At 45.9% G+C, this 15,461-nt stretch overlaps 1 protein-coding gene across 2 annotated transcripts in view; it reads left to right on the top strand.

The window, feature by feature from the left end:
• The window catches only part of map3k13 (mitogen-activated protein kinase kinase kinase 13), a 143,267-nt gene that overhangs the window by 69,135 nt on the left and 58,671 nt on the right, over nt 1–15,461 (top strand). For both annotated transcript variants that reach the window (XM_078551632.1, XM_078551631.1), the window contains 3 exons: nt 3,671–4,278; nt 9,160–9,343; nt 10,676–10,867. In XM_078551632.1, the coding sequence (XP_078407758.1) occupies nt 3,744–4,278; nt 9,160–9,343; nt 10,676–10,867 (911 nt within the window). In that variant the 5' untranslated portion in view covers nt 3,671–3,743. The remainder of the gene's footprint in view (nt 1–3,670; nt 4,279–9,159; nt 9,344–10,675; nt 10,868–15,461) is intronic.

Raw genomic sequence — 15,461 nt, 5'->3', positions numbered from 1 at the left:
GCTGGCTTGTGAAAGGTGTGCAATGAACAACATATTCTTTACCAACATGCGAATTTCACATACTGATAAACAAAGGAAGTGAACTGTAATAATAAATCAACCATAGTAAGTTTGGTAAGGGTTGCCAACTCTGGCTGGAGGTATTCCTGGAGGTTTCATCATGCAAACTTCCTCCAAGCACCCTCTACCCGCCCCCAACCAGGCACCTGCCATTGGTCACCTGACATCCTTCCTCACGGGCGCATATCCTTCCCACACTAATCAGAAAGCAAATGAACTTTGTTACCCAATTGGATGAACTGCGACTGTCAGTCACCGTCTCTGATATGTTCATGACTAATGAACAAATGTTTTTAAAGAAGGTTTAAAAAAAAGACTGACAGTTTATCGTAATACTCTCTCGCAGGTAACTCCCAGGAGATCAGTCCTTAATTCCTGTAGGCTCCAGGCCAATCATGGAGGCTTGGTAACATTAATTTTGGCCGAGCATTGACATACAAGGTTGGCCGACATCAAAGTGATTGGCAGGTTCATGACCCCCCACTGCTGGCAATGTCAGTTTGTTTGTTTGTTGATGTCAATGTATTCAATCCAGAGTGGAATTTTCTGTGTTAAGTGTCTCTTCTGACTAAGATTACATGGCAGAGTGGAATTCTTTGTAAGCTTTGGTATCTCCTACAGTCTGGGTATAGTCCTCAACAGTCAGTGCCCAGTGTACAGGAGTGTAAATGATATTTGGCAGCTGCAATTGTTTTCACTGGGTCCTGTTGGGTTAATTGAATTAGACCGAGTATCCCCATGTATAATTCAGCAAGCGTCTGGAGTATATTTCAGCTCTGAACTCTGATGCAGCCATTTCACTGTCCTTCTGCACCTGGTCTTTCCAAAGGGATATCCCTGCTTTCTGGTCAAATTTGTTACTTCAAAAAACCTAATAACCTGGTTGTCACATTTATTTATATAATATATATATATGTGGAAACACTGTTTGTGTCCAGGACAGCACAGGTTCCTCCACCAAGTCTCTGTGTGCACTTAGTGCAAGGTTGAGTTTGCACCCATATCATCCTATCCAAGCTTGGTAGTGGTGGGAGGTCCAGTGATCTGGTGAGCTTGTTGGTCACTATGGGGGAGGAGCTGAAAAGTCAGGCTGCGGCCCTTGGCCGGAGCCAAGGTGATTCAAGTTTTTGTTTGCTGGTAACAGCAGAGTGATTATGCTTTGGCAGTTTTCAACAGAAGCATCAAATGAAGATTCCATGAAGGATTTTCAATATGCCTGATGGTGGCGCTAGCACAGTGGAGATCCTGTCCGACTATAACGATATCTTGATAAAGGCAAAATACTGCGGATGCTGGAAATGTGAAACAAAAACAAAAAGTGCTGGAAAAACTCAGCAGGTCTGACAGCATCTGTAGAGAAAAAGACAGAGTTAACGTTTGGAGTCCGTATGACTCTTCTTCAGTTCTGAAGAAGAATTATACGGACTCGAAACATTAACTCTGTCTTTTTCTCCACAGATGCTGTCAAACCTGCTGAGTTTTTCCAGCACTTTTTGTTTTTATAACAATATCTTGTATTTATATAGGGCACCTTTAACCACTATGAATGGTGCCAGCTGCCAAAATGTCAAGCAAGTCTTTCATAACTTACAATTGGCCCCTGGGATAGGGCAGAGGAAGTATCGGCCAGGCACCTTCTCCTGATAAGATGTCAAATGTTCACAAGTGGCTGGTAGGTGAAGGTCAGTGCAAGCTAGTTTATGATGCTGCCTTAAGGAAAGGTGGCCACTTGGGGTGAGGTATGGGAGAACACCAGTGAAACTTAACCACAGCGAGAGTTAGAGCTTCCAGATGAGATGGGTACAAAACTATAGGAAGGGAATCATGAAGGAAATCCAGAGTATTCATTTCATTGTAGACTGAATGAGGGTGAGGTTCACTGGGTTCTCTCTGATCCTCCTCCTGTTAGCTCTTTGCTCCGAAGTTTAATCAGCGACTGGGTTCTGTGCAGAGTTCATTGCTGCCATGAGTGTGCAGGGTGTAATTACAGTAGCACAGGATCTGGACTCGCATGGAGAGATTGTTTGGATGTCACCTGAGAACCCCTTTTCCTATCTCTGCAATTTTCTTGTGTCAAGTGATGCCAAATTGTAAAAGATTGGCCCTTGCATTATTCACAGGCTCCTGCTATGAAGTGGAGTAGGAGCTGGAAGTGAAGGGGTGGGTGGGTTACCGTAGCATCAGCGAGGGAACCATGCCAATGGTTAAATCTGCTGTACTGGTCTCCCTAGAAAGAGGTGAAATACAAAAAAAGAAAGAAAAGCTTTGCATTTATATAACTTCTTTCACAACCCCAGGATGTCCCAAAGCCAATAAAATACATTTGAAATAATGGCAGCCAATTTATGCACAGCAAGCTTACATAAGCAGCAAATTGGCTACCAAGTTTATCCACGTAACAACTAGAACACTCAAGAAAAATAATCCGGTAGATGTAAAGGAGAAAGGCCTGAGCCAGTCACAGGCCTAGAGCGAGCACAGGACTGAGTGGATCCAGAGATAAATCTGCCCAGTAAAGTGCAGAGGGATACACAACTGAACCTATGAACAGGACAGATTAAACACCTCTACTTGCTATGGCGAGCTATATTGTAATTTACCCCTTGTCTGTCACTTCAGGACCTCCTCTTGGTGAGAGGGGGAGTTAGGGCTCAGAGTGAGCTCTTGACAACTGCCAGAACATGCATCCCAGTCTTTTATCTTGGTTAGACTTTCTTGGTCAAAGTGAGTAATATCAATGCACAGGAATACCGCTCTGGGTTCTTGTTGGTCTGGCCACTGTCCAGTACCAGATGGGCTTTATGTCCAGTATTTTGTGCCTTCATAACTTACTTCAGTGAAGTCCTGACATGGACCTATGTTGTTCCCTTCCCGTCTGCAGCAGCCTTCAAAGCGGCTGGGACGCAGAAAACAGGTTGTTGTTCAATTTTTTTCCCCGCCCCGCCCCGCCCCCATCACCCTCATTTCCTCTTGAACCACGATGAATCTCTGTACATGGTGATGTCACTCCCGCCCGTATGTGATTATGTCATTCCCACAAATTGCAATGGTGTTTGGTATAAGTGACCTCCTCGGCATTGACCATCCTAGATACTTCTGAAGTGTCATCTCTAGTGTAGGAAGCACAGCAGCCAAAGAGCACACAGAAAGGAGCAATGTGATAACAACCAGATCATCTGTTTTTGTGATGTTTGTTGAGGGATAAGTGTTGACCAGGACACCAGCTCTTCTTCCAAAAAGACAGGTTCTTTTCACCTTGGGTTTTCTAATTTGGTTAAGTTCATTCAAAGACTGAGAAGACATGCCTTAATAAATACTAAAAACTAATACTAAAGATGTACATTACTCTTCTTCAAAATAGTGGCCGTGGGGTTTTTTGTACCTGAGAGGACAGGTAGAGCCATTTCACCTGAAAGATGGCATTCCGACAGGGCAGCACTCCCTCAGTACTGGGAGTGTCAGCTAAGATTTTTGCGCATAAATGTCCTAGAGTGGGATTTCAATAACTTTCTGACTTGGATGTGAGAAAGCTGCCCACCGAGCCACATCATTGTAAAGGATGTTCACTGCTGGCTGGAAATTCACAAACTATTTCCTTTCTCACTTGCAGGTTTGGGTGTTTGTCCCTCACGTTGGGTCCTGTCCTAGGATTGTACTGAAAGCCACCTCATGCCGCCTGCCCCATGCACACGCACGGTGTGATGGCCAGTCCACAGGAGGTCCTGACATGGTCACCCTCCTCCAACCTCATCAATCAGAACTTGAAAGAAGAGCTGGGGACCCCGGGGGAGAAGCTGCCAGTCCGAGACGTGGGCCACAAGCCGTCGTACTCACCGCCCGAGATCCTGGATAACCTGCAGGAGAAGGGTCCCCCACAGGCCGACAGCAGTGGCAGCTCCAACTCCAACCACCCCGTCACCATCACCGTGCTCACCAGTGTCAGTGAGGACTCCCGCGACCAGTTTGAAAACAGTGTGCTGCAACTGAGGGAGCACGAGGAATCCGGGACCACCCAGACCCCTGAGGATGGGAATGGGAATGATGGAGGTGGCAAGGACAACAGTGGACCAGATGAGATGAAGATACATTACAATCGTTCAGGGTCAGGCTCAGGATCGGGGCCAGGAGGATTCCTGGAGGGACTATTCGGCTGCCTGAGGCCAGTGTGGAATATTATAGGAAAAGCCTACTCCACAGACTATAAGTTACAACAGCAAGGTATTGACATTCTAGTCATCAATGTTGTGTTGCATAACTTTGTATGGTCAGCATACTGGTTAGTATTGTGTTAGTTAGCATTGTACCAGTTACCTTTGCTCCAATTAACATTGTCAAAGTTTATTTTGTATTGTTCGTGTTGTTCTAGATGACAGTCTTTACCACTTAATATTCTGCATAAATTAATATTGTTTTACAAGTTATTGTGTGGAACCTTGTGCCCTTCCCCATGATGAATTTGATGGCAGGGGGCATTGAATCCCCTCTCCCATGCCCCAGCCCCCTCACCTTTCTCCACCCCCACATTCCCCACCCCCCACGTCCTGATCAGCCCCACTGCAACCCTCAACTGCCCACCCGCGTCCCTCCTCAGCCCAACCTCGCCCTTCCTCAGCCCACCCGCGTCCACAATCTGTCCCCCCGCATCTCCAATCCAACCCCACCCCCATGACCCCCCTCCGACACCCATGCTCCATGTCCCCCATTCGAACCCACGACCTCCTCTATGACCGCAACCTGCCCCTGGTGGCGACCTCCCCTCCCTGTGGCCTCCTCTCCCCTAGGCCCCCTCCCTGTGACACCCCCCCTCCCTCCCTGTTCATCCCTCTCCCCTCCTTCCTCAGCCCCTCCTCCTTCACCCTCTCCTTCACTCACCCCACCCCAACACAGTCTTCTCCTCCGCGACATGGCCTCCTCCACCACAAACCCATGCCCTCCTCTGCAATCACCATTCTCCGTAAGCCCCCATCTTCGTCCACCACCCTTCCACGTATCCACCCACGCTCCTCTGCATCCAGCCCCCCTCCCCTGTGTCCACCCACCCTCCCCTGTGTCCACCCACCCTCCATTGCTTCCAAGCCCCCTCCCATGCGTTCACTCCCCCATCCACCCCCCATCAACTGCATCCACCACCCTCCCTCCCCCGCAAGCCCCACTGGGCACCCCCCCCTCTCCTGCAACACCCCTCCCCTGCGGCCACCCCCCCCTCCCCTGTGACTCCCTCCCCTCCCCTGCAACCAGCCTCACCCCCCCCCACCCCCGGCAGAACCTGCCCCACCGCTGCAACACCCCCCTCCTCCCCTGCAACCCCCCTTCACTTGCAACGTGCCAAAACACTGGCCCCAGCACAGCTCCTGTGAAGACCCGCTCCAACGGTACAGCTCACATTCTTCCCAGTCCTGGTGTCAGTGCCTCATGAATTGAAACCCATGTCTCCTACACCAATCTTTGAGCCACGCATTTAACTCCCTAATTTTATTCACCCTGCTCCAATTTACATGTGGCTCAGGTAATAATCCAGAGACAATTACCTTTGAGGTTCTGCTTTTTAATTTAATCCCTTTCTGCTCATGCTCCCTACTCAGAAACTCTTTCCTGCTTCCGTGTACCATGACAGCTGGATTTTCCCCCTCCCACTGCAAGTTCCTCTCCAGCCCCAAGCAGATGTCTCAAAGCCTGGCACCGGCAGGCAGCACAGCACTCTGGATTCTCGCTCTCAGCTGCAGATAGCTGTGTCTATCCCCTTGACTATATCGTCCCCTAATACCACTATGTTTCTATTAACTTGCCCTGCTTGAACTCCCCCTCTGTACTATAGTGCCATGGTCAGTTCGCTCATCCAATCTGCAGTCCTTGCTTTTGTCCCTATAAGCTGCAAGAGCCTCGAACCTATTGGACAATTGCAAGGGCTGAGGCTTCTTCACTTCTGCCTTCTTGATCCCCATTCCTGCCTCACTCACAGTCACACTCTCCTGCCCCTGACCAGGGATCAAATTAGACAGCCCTATCCTAAGGGGTGTGACTGCCTTCTGGAACAAAGTGACCAGGTAACTTCCCCTCTCCCTGATGTATTGCAGTGTCTGCAGCTTGGCCTTCGGTTCAATGACTCTGAGCCGTAGTTCCTCCCGCAGACACTTACTGCAGATGTGTTTGCCTTTGATCACATAGGTATCCACAAGCCTCCACATTCTGCAGCTGCCACACATCGCCTGCCCTGCCATCTTTATAGTGTTTAATTATTTTTACTAATTGCATTTTAATTAATGTTAATTCCCTAGTTAAAATAAATAGGAAATACTTACTTGCCAATCTAATAAGCTATACTATACTGCTATTAGTAAACCTTACTACTACTAACAAAGCCTCACATTTACTAAAATTACCAGAGTTTGGAAAAATAAGTGAGAAAAATACTCACCAATCAATCAACTACCTGTTTTCCTCACACATCACACTCTAATCTTTCTCAGAACACAGTAGGTCCGCTCTGGAGCCAGAGATTGGATACCGCTTTTAGGTGCTGCTGTCTGTCTCTGGGTCCTTCTTAACTCCCGCTCTTTAAATTGTATTGTGTACCAGTGAGAATTGTGTGTGAGTTAGTATTAAATACCAGTCAGCATTCTATATCAGTTACTATTCTGTGCCGGTGAGTATTGTGTACCAGTTAGTATTGTGTACAAGGTTATATACCATACCAGTTAATATTGTGTGCCATGCTATATTCTGTACCAGTGAGTATTGTGTACCAGTTAGTATTTTGTGCCAGGTTATATTCTGTGCAGTTTACCAGTATGTGCCAGTTACTGTTGTGTGCCAGTTAGTATGGTATACCAGATTATCTTCTATACCTATTAGTATTGTGTACAGGTGAATATTATGCATCAGTCAGCGTTGTGCCCCAATCAGCATTTTGTACCAGTTGGTATTGCATACCAGGGATAGTGTACCAGCGAGCACAGTGCACCAAGGTAGCATTGTGTAGCATAGCATTTTCACCTTCTCCCATATTACCAAAACAGCTCTTATCAAAGTCACAAATTACATCCCATGTGCTTGTGACAAACGTAAACTATCCCTGCTTATCCTTCTCGACCTAACTGTAACCTTTGATACAAATGATGCACTATCATCCTCCAGCTGAGTGGGATTGGACTTGCCTGGTTCCATTCTTATCTAACCAGAGTATCACTTGCCATGGCTTTTTTTCCCGCTCCCGCACCATTAATCCCAGTGTCCCCCAAGGATCTATCATTGGGCCCCTCCTGTTTCTCATCCAAATGCTGCCTCTCAGCAACATCATTCGAAAGCATAATGTTAGCTTTTGCATGTTCAGCATGACCTCTCTTGACTCCTCCATTGTTGCTAAATTATCTTACTGCTTGTCCAACATCCAATACTGAATGAGCAGAGATTTCTCCAATTAAATATTGTGAAGTCAGAAGCCATTGTTTTTGGTCCCCACTGTAAACTTCATTCCTTAGCTACCGACTCCATTCCCCTCTAAGGCAGCTCCCTGAACCAGCCTGTTCCCAACCTTGGTGTCATATCCGTGTCATCACTAAGACCACTATTTCCACCTCCGGCCTTGACTCTATCCCTACTTCAGCTCATCTGTTGCTGAAACTTTCAATGCACTCCAGGCTGATCTCCCACATTCTGCGCTCTGTAACCTGAGGTCTCCCAAAACCCTGCTGCCCACGTCCTTACTTGCACCAAGTTGGGTCCACCACTCACTTCTGTGCTCACTGATCTACACTGGCTCCCAGTTGAGCAACTCCTCGATTTCAAAACTCCCATCCTGATTTTCAAATCCATCCATGATGTTGCCCCCTTCCCTTTCATTGTAATCTCTTCCAGCCCCAACAACCCTTTGAGATGTCTGCACTTATCCAATTTTAGCCTCTTCAGCATCCCCAATTTTAATTGCTCCACTGTTGGTGGATGCCTTCAGCTGCCTAGGCCCTAAACTCTGAAACTCCCTTCCCAAACCTCATTACCTCTTTACCTCTCCCTCTTCCTTTAAGAAAGTCCTTAAAACCTAGGTCTTTGCCAACATTTTCGCCATCTGCCCTAATATCTACTTACATGGCTTGGTGTCAAATTTTGCTTATTGCCTACTATGAAGCACCTTGAAATGTTTTAATATGTTAAAGGCATGATATAATTACAAGTTGTGTTATTGTTGTGTACCAGCTAATACTGTGTATCGAGGTACCAGTGTGTACCAGTTAGTATAGTATACCTGTTTGCAGTGTTCTTTCTAAGCTGTGCAGTCATGCAACAATTCCCATGCTGGCCTTGCACAAGCTGGACCCTTTAAGTTGCTTCACAATCACAGCTGCGCAAAAATTTGCACGGTTCACACACTTAAGTGAATAGGTCAGGCACTGCGGAAAAAAAAGGGAATGTTGCCTGTTTGTGTTATGCACCAACTAGCATGTAACCTGTAAAATTGTGTACTAAGGTAGCAAGTGTAGCAGTTAGTATTGTGTACCATTTAGTATTGACAACCAGTTAGCATATTGTTTTAGATTTACACGTTAATATTGTGTCTTAGGTTGTATTGTCTACCTGTTAGTATTGTCTACCAGATTACCTAGGAGGACAAGGACCTGCAAGTTCCCCAGTTAGCTCTGTGTAACACACTAGATTTGTATGCCATGTTACCATTGTGTTTCAGTTAGCATTGGGTACCAGTTAGTTTTATGTACCAAGATAGCATTGCATATCAGTTAGCAGTTTCTACAGGTTAGCATTGTGTACAAGTTAGTATTGTTTACCAGTTAGAATTGTGTACCTGCTAGTATAGTATACAGGAAAGATGCATGTGCACACACATTTTGGGAGACTGTTACACAATAATCAGGAAAAGGATCCCTGGTTGGTTTCTCCTCTCTCTAACCCAGGGGCACTGGGGAGAATTATAGCAATCCCTGATACCACCAAATTGGAACCCACCAATATCCTTTGTCTGGCTCCATGTGCCTAGCTCCTGGCTAACTGTGGTGAGCTGTGAGTTTAGAGGCCAGCTCTGTAGTAACTTTAAATCTGCAGATACTGGGATCTGTTGAATTGATTCTGGTATGTTTGTTGATTTATCAGATTCTTGGGAGGTGCCTTTTGAGGAGATCTCGGAGCTCCAGTGGCTGGGGAGCGGAGCCCAAGGAGCTGTGTTTCTGGGCAAATTCCGAGGTGAAGATGTGGCGATTAAAAAAGTACGGGAACAGAAGGAAACGGACATCAAGCACCTGAGGAAATTGAGACATCCCAACATCATCGCATTCAAGTATGGTTTACATCTACTCAATGTTAAAGGGGGGGAAGGACTGCACAGAGTAAGGGTCCCACATATCAGTCATTTCCAAGCATACTTTGTTTGCTATACAAGTGAACCTTTGAGGGAATTCGTGATGGTCAGAGAATGACTTTTCACCTCTGACACTTGGGTTAGAATCCGATGCAGACTGATGAGATGAGACTGTGCCATGTCTGCTGGAGTGAGGGTTCATTGTCAAATGCATTTGCATAGTTGCATTCCAGTTCCTGGTTGGTATGAGACCAATGCAGGAAACTGCGCCAAACTGAGGCAATTGACAAAGGCACTTGTACTCACTGACTGTTGAGGAAAGGTTGAAGTGTCACAATACCTAGTAAAAGAGGCACATCGTTGAGACAGTCTGGGGAGAGTGTTACCCTGTATCTAACCTGTGTTCTACCTGCCCTATGTGTGTTTGATGGGACAGTGTAGAAGGAGCTTTATTCTGTATCTAACCCATGCTGTACCTTCCCTGGGATGTTTGATGGAATAGTGTAGAAGGGAACTTTACTCTGTATCTAACCCATGCTGTACCTGCCCTGGAATTGTCTGATAGGAGAGTGTAGAGGGAGCTTTAGTCTGTATTTAACCCATGCATACTTGCCTTGGGAGTAATTAACGGGACAGTGTAGAGGAAGCTCTATGCTGCATCTAATTCGTGCTGTATCAGCCCTGGGAGTGTTTGATGTTCACTGAAATGTAATGTATCTAATTCCTAACACCAACATTCTTGGGATTCTGGTTGGTTTAATTTCACGTAGCTAATTGGCTGAGGCAAACACTGTGAACGCTAAGTGATGCACAGGGAGGGTAGTGTAGTGTAGTGGTGGGTGGGGCTGTGTGGCAGCAGGGATTGTTAATTACATTTTACAGCCCATGCTGGTTCCACAGTCAGGTGTCAGCTGTGGCTCAGTCCATAGCACCCTCGCCTTTGAATCAGAGGGTTGTGGGTTCATGTCCCACTCCCGGAAACCAAGAACTGTGATTGTACTTGGAAGAGTTGCAATCTGTGACTGTTGATAACTCGAAAGAGTTTCCACAGTCAGGTGTCAGCTGTGGCTCAGTTCATAGCACCCTCACCTTTGAATCAGAGGGTTGTGGGTTCATGTCCCACTCCCGGAAAACCAAGAACTGTGATTGTACTCGAAAGAAGTTGCAATCTGTGACTGTTGGTAACTCGAAAGAGTTTCCACAGTCAGGTTAATGATGACTTGAGCTGAGTATTGTTGTCAATAAACTAATCCAACAACATCTGAACAGCAATGCCCATGTGGTAAAATGTTGAACTTTCTTTTTCCCCAGGGGTGTATGCACCCAAGCCCCATGTTACTGTATTATTATGGAGTATTGCGCCCACGGCCAGTTATACGAGGTTCTACGGGCAGGCCGGAAGATCACACCCCGGCTGTTGGTGGACTGGTCCTCAGGAATAGCCAGTGGAATGAACTACCTACATCTACACAAAATCATCCATAGAGACCTCAAATCACCCAAGTGAGTAAAGGTTGTCTACTTTGCTACACATGCACACACATGAATGCGCACACACATCTAAACTGCGCATGTTCATTTGTACACATATGCACACACATATAAATGCATGTATATCCATACCCACAGTGAATACATAAAAATATCTGCATACATAAATGCACTCGTGGTTGAATAGATACACCTGCACACGCATATTGACATCAACATTGATATTCCATGTGTGCTCTGCTGGAAGGCAGGCCCTTTGTCACTGATGCTTCATCCTGAGCTATTTTCTTGGCAGTTTTTTTGCCAGTGGTAGTTTGTCATTGCCTTCTGCTTTCAGGGGCAGGATGAGGATCCAAGTTTACCTCAGTCGGAACAGGAATTGAACCTGTGCTGTTGGCACTATTCTGAACCGCACACCAACCATCTAGCTAACTGAGCTAACTGGCCCCAATCAATGTACATGCATGCACACAAATAAGTTCATTCACACTTAGAAACATAAAACATTTACAGCACAGAAGGTCATTCATCCCATAATACCTGCACTGACCAAAAAAAGAGCTGTTCAGCCTGAACCTGTTTATCAGCTCTTGGTCCATAGCCCTGTAGGCTATGGCACTTCAAATGCAAATACAAACATATGATTTAGGAGGAGGAGTAGGCTACTCGGCCCCTCAAGCCTGCTTCGCCATTCAATAAGATCATGATTTAGCTGTTTGTAATCTCAACTCCACAGTCCCACTCGCCCCTGATAACCTTTCATTTCCTTGCTTATCAAGAATCTATTTAGCTCTGCCTTAAAAATATTCAAAGACTCACTTCTCAAAAGGTGCTGGAAGCAGAGTACTAAAGACTCACAACCCTCTGAGAAAAAAAAATTCCCCTCATCTCTGTCTTAAATGGCGACCCCTTATTTTTAAACAGTGACCCCTAGTTCTAGATTCTCCCACAAGAGGAAACATCCTTTCCATATCCACCCTGTCAAGACCTCTCAGGATCTTATACGTTTCAATCAAGTCACAAGCCTAGCCTAGCAATGTCCTCTGGCTCCTAAGCCTGTCCAATCTTTCCTCATAAGACAACCTTTCCATTCCAGGTATTAGCCTACTAAACCTTCTCTGAACTGCTTCCAATGCATTTACATCCTTCCTTAAATAAGGAGACCAATACTGTACACAGTATTCCAGATGTGGTCTCACCAATGCCCTGTGTAACTGAAGCGCAACCTCCCTACTTTTGTTTTCAATTTCCCTCACAATAAACGATAACATTCTATTAGCTTCCCTAATGTGTTGCTGTACCTGCATACTAACCTTTTGCGATTCATGCACTAGGACACCCAGATTCCCTCCGAATCATTTTCAAAATCATGAGGGGTCTGGACAGAGTAGGTAGAGAGAAACTGTTCCCGCTCGTAAATGGATCGAGAACCAGAGGGTACAGTTTTAAAGTGTTTTGCAAAAGAAACAAATGCAAGGTGAGGAAAAGCTTTTTCACACAGCGAGTAGTTGGGGTTTGGAATGCACTGCCTGGAGGTGTTGTGGAAGCGGCACTTGCTTAGCAATAACTTGCTTACTGCCACTCAGTTAGGGTTCCACCAGGATCACTCAGCTCCTGAGCTCATTACAGTCTTGGTCCAAACATGGACCAAAGAGCTGAACTCCAGAGGTGAGGTGAGAGTGATTGCCATTGACTTCAAGGCAACATTTGACTTAGTGTGGCATCACTAAATGTGGCCCTAGCAAAACTGGAGTGAATAGGAATCAGCGGGAAAACTCCGCTGGTTGGAGTCATACCTAGCACAAAGGAAGAGGGTTGTGATAGTTGGAGGTCAGTCATCTCAGTTCTAGGACATCACTACATGAGTTCCTCAGGGTAGTATCCTCGGCCCAACCATCTTCAGCTGCTTCATCAATGACCTTCCTTCCATCATAAGATCAGAAGTGGGGATGTTCGCTGATGATTGTACAATGTTCAGCACCATTTGTGACTCCTCAGATACTGAAACAATCCATGTCCAAATGCAGCAAGACCTACACAATGTCCAGGCTTGGGCTGACAAGTGGTAGGTTCAATTGAGGCATTCAAGAGGATATTGTTTCTATTGAAATAATCATGCAATGTGCAGGGTTACAGGGAAAAGGCAGGAGATTTGCACTATGTTAAAATGCTCAGAGACCTGGTGCAGACACTATGGGCAGAATGGCATCCTTCTGCACCGTAACAATTCTTTGATTCTGAATCTCAGAACTCTGCAATCTCTCACCATTTAGATAATATACTTCTGTTTTATTCTTCCTGCCAAAATGGACAATTTCACATTTCTCACATTATACTCCACTTGCCAGAGCTTTGCCCACTCACTTAACCTATCTATGTCCCTTTGTAGCCTCCTTATACCCCTTTCACAATTTACTTTCCCCTCTATCTTGTGTCATCAGCAGATTTAGCAACCATTCCTTTGGTCCCTTCATCCAAGTCATTTATATAAATTGTAAAAGGTTGAGGTCCCAGCACTGATCCAAGTGGTTTTTAAAGGTGATGAGGTTCTCTGGCTCTACTACCCTTTCAGCTACAACACTGGCATATACCCGGCAAAGTGGAAAGTTGCCCAGGTATGTCCTGTACACAAAAAGCAGGACAAATCCCATCCGGGCAATTACCGCCCCATCAGTTTATTCTCGATCATCAGTAAAGTAATGGAAGAGGTCATCAACAGAGCTATCAAGCGGCACTTGCTTAGCAATAACCTGCTCACTGATGCCTAGTTTGGGTTCTGCCAGGATCACTCAGCTCCTGACCTCATTACAGCCAAACATGGACCAAAGGGCTGAACTCCCGAGGTGAGGTGAGAGTGACTGCCCTTGATATTAAGGCAGCATCTGACCAAGTATGACATCAAGGAGCCTAGCAAAACTGGAGTCAATAGGAATCAGTGGGAAAACTCTCCGCTGGTTGAAGTCATACCTAGCACAAAGGAAGATGGTTGTGATGGTTGGAGGTCAATCATCTCAGTTCCAGGACATCACTGCAGGAGTTGCTCAGGGTAATATCCTCGGCCCAACCATCTTCAGCTGCTTCATCAATGACCTTTTTATCCATCATAAGGTCAGAAGTGGGGATGTTCGCTGATGATTACACAATGTTCAGCACCATTCACAACTCGTCAGATACAGAAACAGTCCACGTCCAAATGCAGCAAGACCTGGACAATATCCAGGCTGACAAGTAGCAAGTAACATTTGTGCCACACAAATGCTAGGCAATGACCATCTCCAACAAAAGGGAATCTAGCCATCAGCCCTGGACATTCATTGGCAATTAACATCACTGAATTCCCCACTATCAACATCCTGGGGGTTACCAGTGACCAAAAACTGAACTGGACTAGCCATAAAAATACTGTGACAACAAGAGCAGGTCAGAGGCTAGGAATTCTGTGATGAGTAACTCACCTCCTGACTCCTGAAAGTCTGTCCACCATCTACAAGGCACAAGTCAGAAGTGTGATGGAATACTCCCCACTCACCTGGTCGAGTGCAGCTCCAACAACACTCAAGCTTGACTCCATCCAGGACAAAGCAGCCCGCTTGATTAACATCCTTCCACAAACATTCAGTCTTGCAACCATCAATGCACAGTGGCAGCAGTGTGTACCATCTACAAGATGCACTGCAAAAACTCACCAAGGCTTCTTTACACAGCACCTTCCAAACCCACAACCACTATCATCTAGAACGACAAGGGCAGCAGACACATGGGAACACCAGCACCTGGAAGTTCCCCTCCGAGCCACTCACCATCCTGACTTGGAAATTTTTGCTGTTTCTTCACTGTTGCTGGGACAAAATCCTGGAACTCCCTTCCTAACAGCAACGCGGGTGTGCCTACACCACAGGGACTGCAGTGGTTCAAGAAGGCATCGCACACCACCTTCTCAAGGGCAATCCAGGATGGGCAACAATGCTCACCTAGCCAACGATGCTCACATCCCATGAATGAATAAAAAGCACAAATTTGATGATCCTTCTAGTATATCATCCCTCCTCACCACTGTGCTTCTTTCTTTATCTAATATTGAGATCCCCCTCCTTTTTACCCCATTTTCTATCCTGTCTGAAAACCCTGTAACCAGGAATGCTGAACCACCTTCCCTACCCTTTAAGCCACATTTCAATAATAGCTATGACATCTTACTTCCAGGCGTCTATCTATATTCTCAGCTCATCTGCCTTGTTCAGTGGACGTCTTGCCCTCAACTCCACACAGACAAACACAAATGCATGCACATAGGTAGACACATAAAACATGTGAATGCACACACAATATGCAGATATACATGCAAAAGACTGTCCACAGCAGAGACATAAATACATGGAAAAGCATACAAACATTTGCATGCATACACACTGCAAACACACATGCACAGGCTGGAATCTAATCAAGAGTTTGAATGCTTTATATATAGAATTACAGATCCATGGAAGGAGTTAAAGTCTGGAATGTAATTGAGGGAAACTACACATGTGTGGCTTCTTTCCCCTGCAACCACCCATGAATACTCCACGTATGTGGACGATAGCTCATCTCATGCCCCCACCCTCCT

Source organism: Cetorhinus maximus, chromosome 11 (assembly GCF_964194155.1).
Source record: "Cetorhinus maximus chromosome 11, sCetMax3.hap1.1, whole genome shotgun sequence".
NCBI classification, from domain to species: domain Eukaryota; kingdom Metazoa; phylum Chordata; class Chondrichthyes; order Lamniformes; family Cetorhinidae; genus Cetorhinus; species Cetorhinus maximus.
Note: the sequence above shows the minus strand (reverse complement) of the source record. Positions and strands in the feature narration are given on the sequence as shown.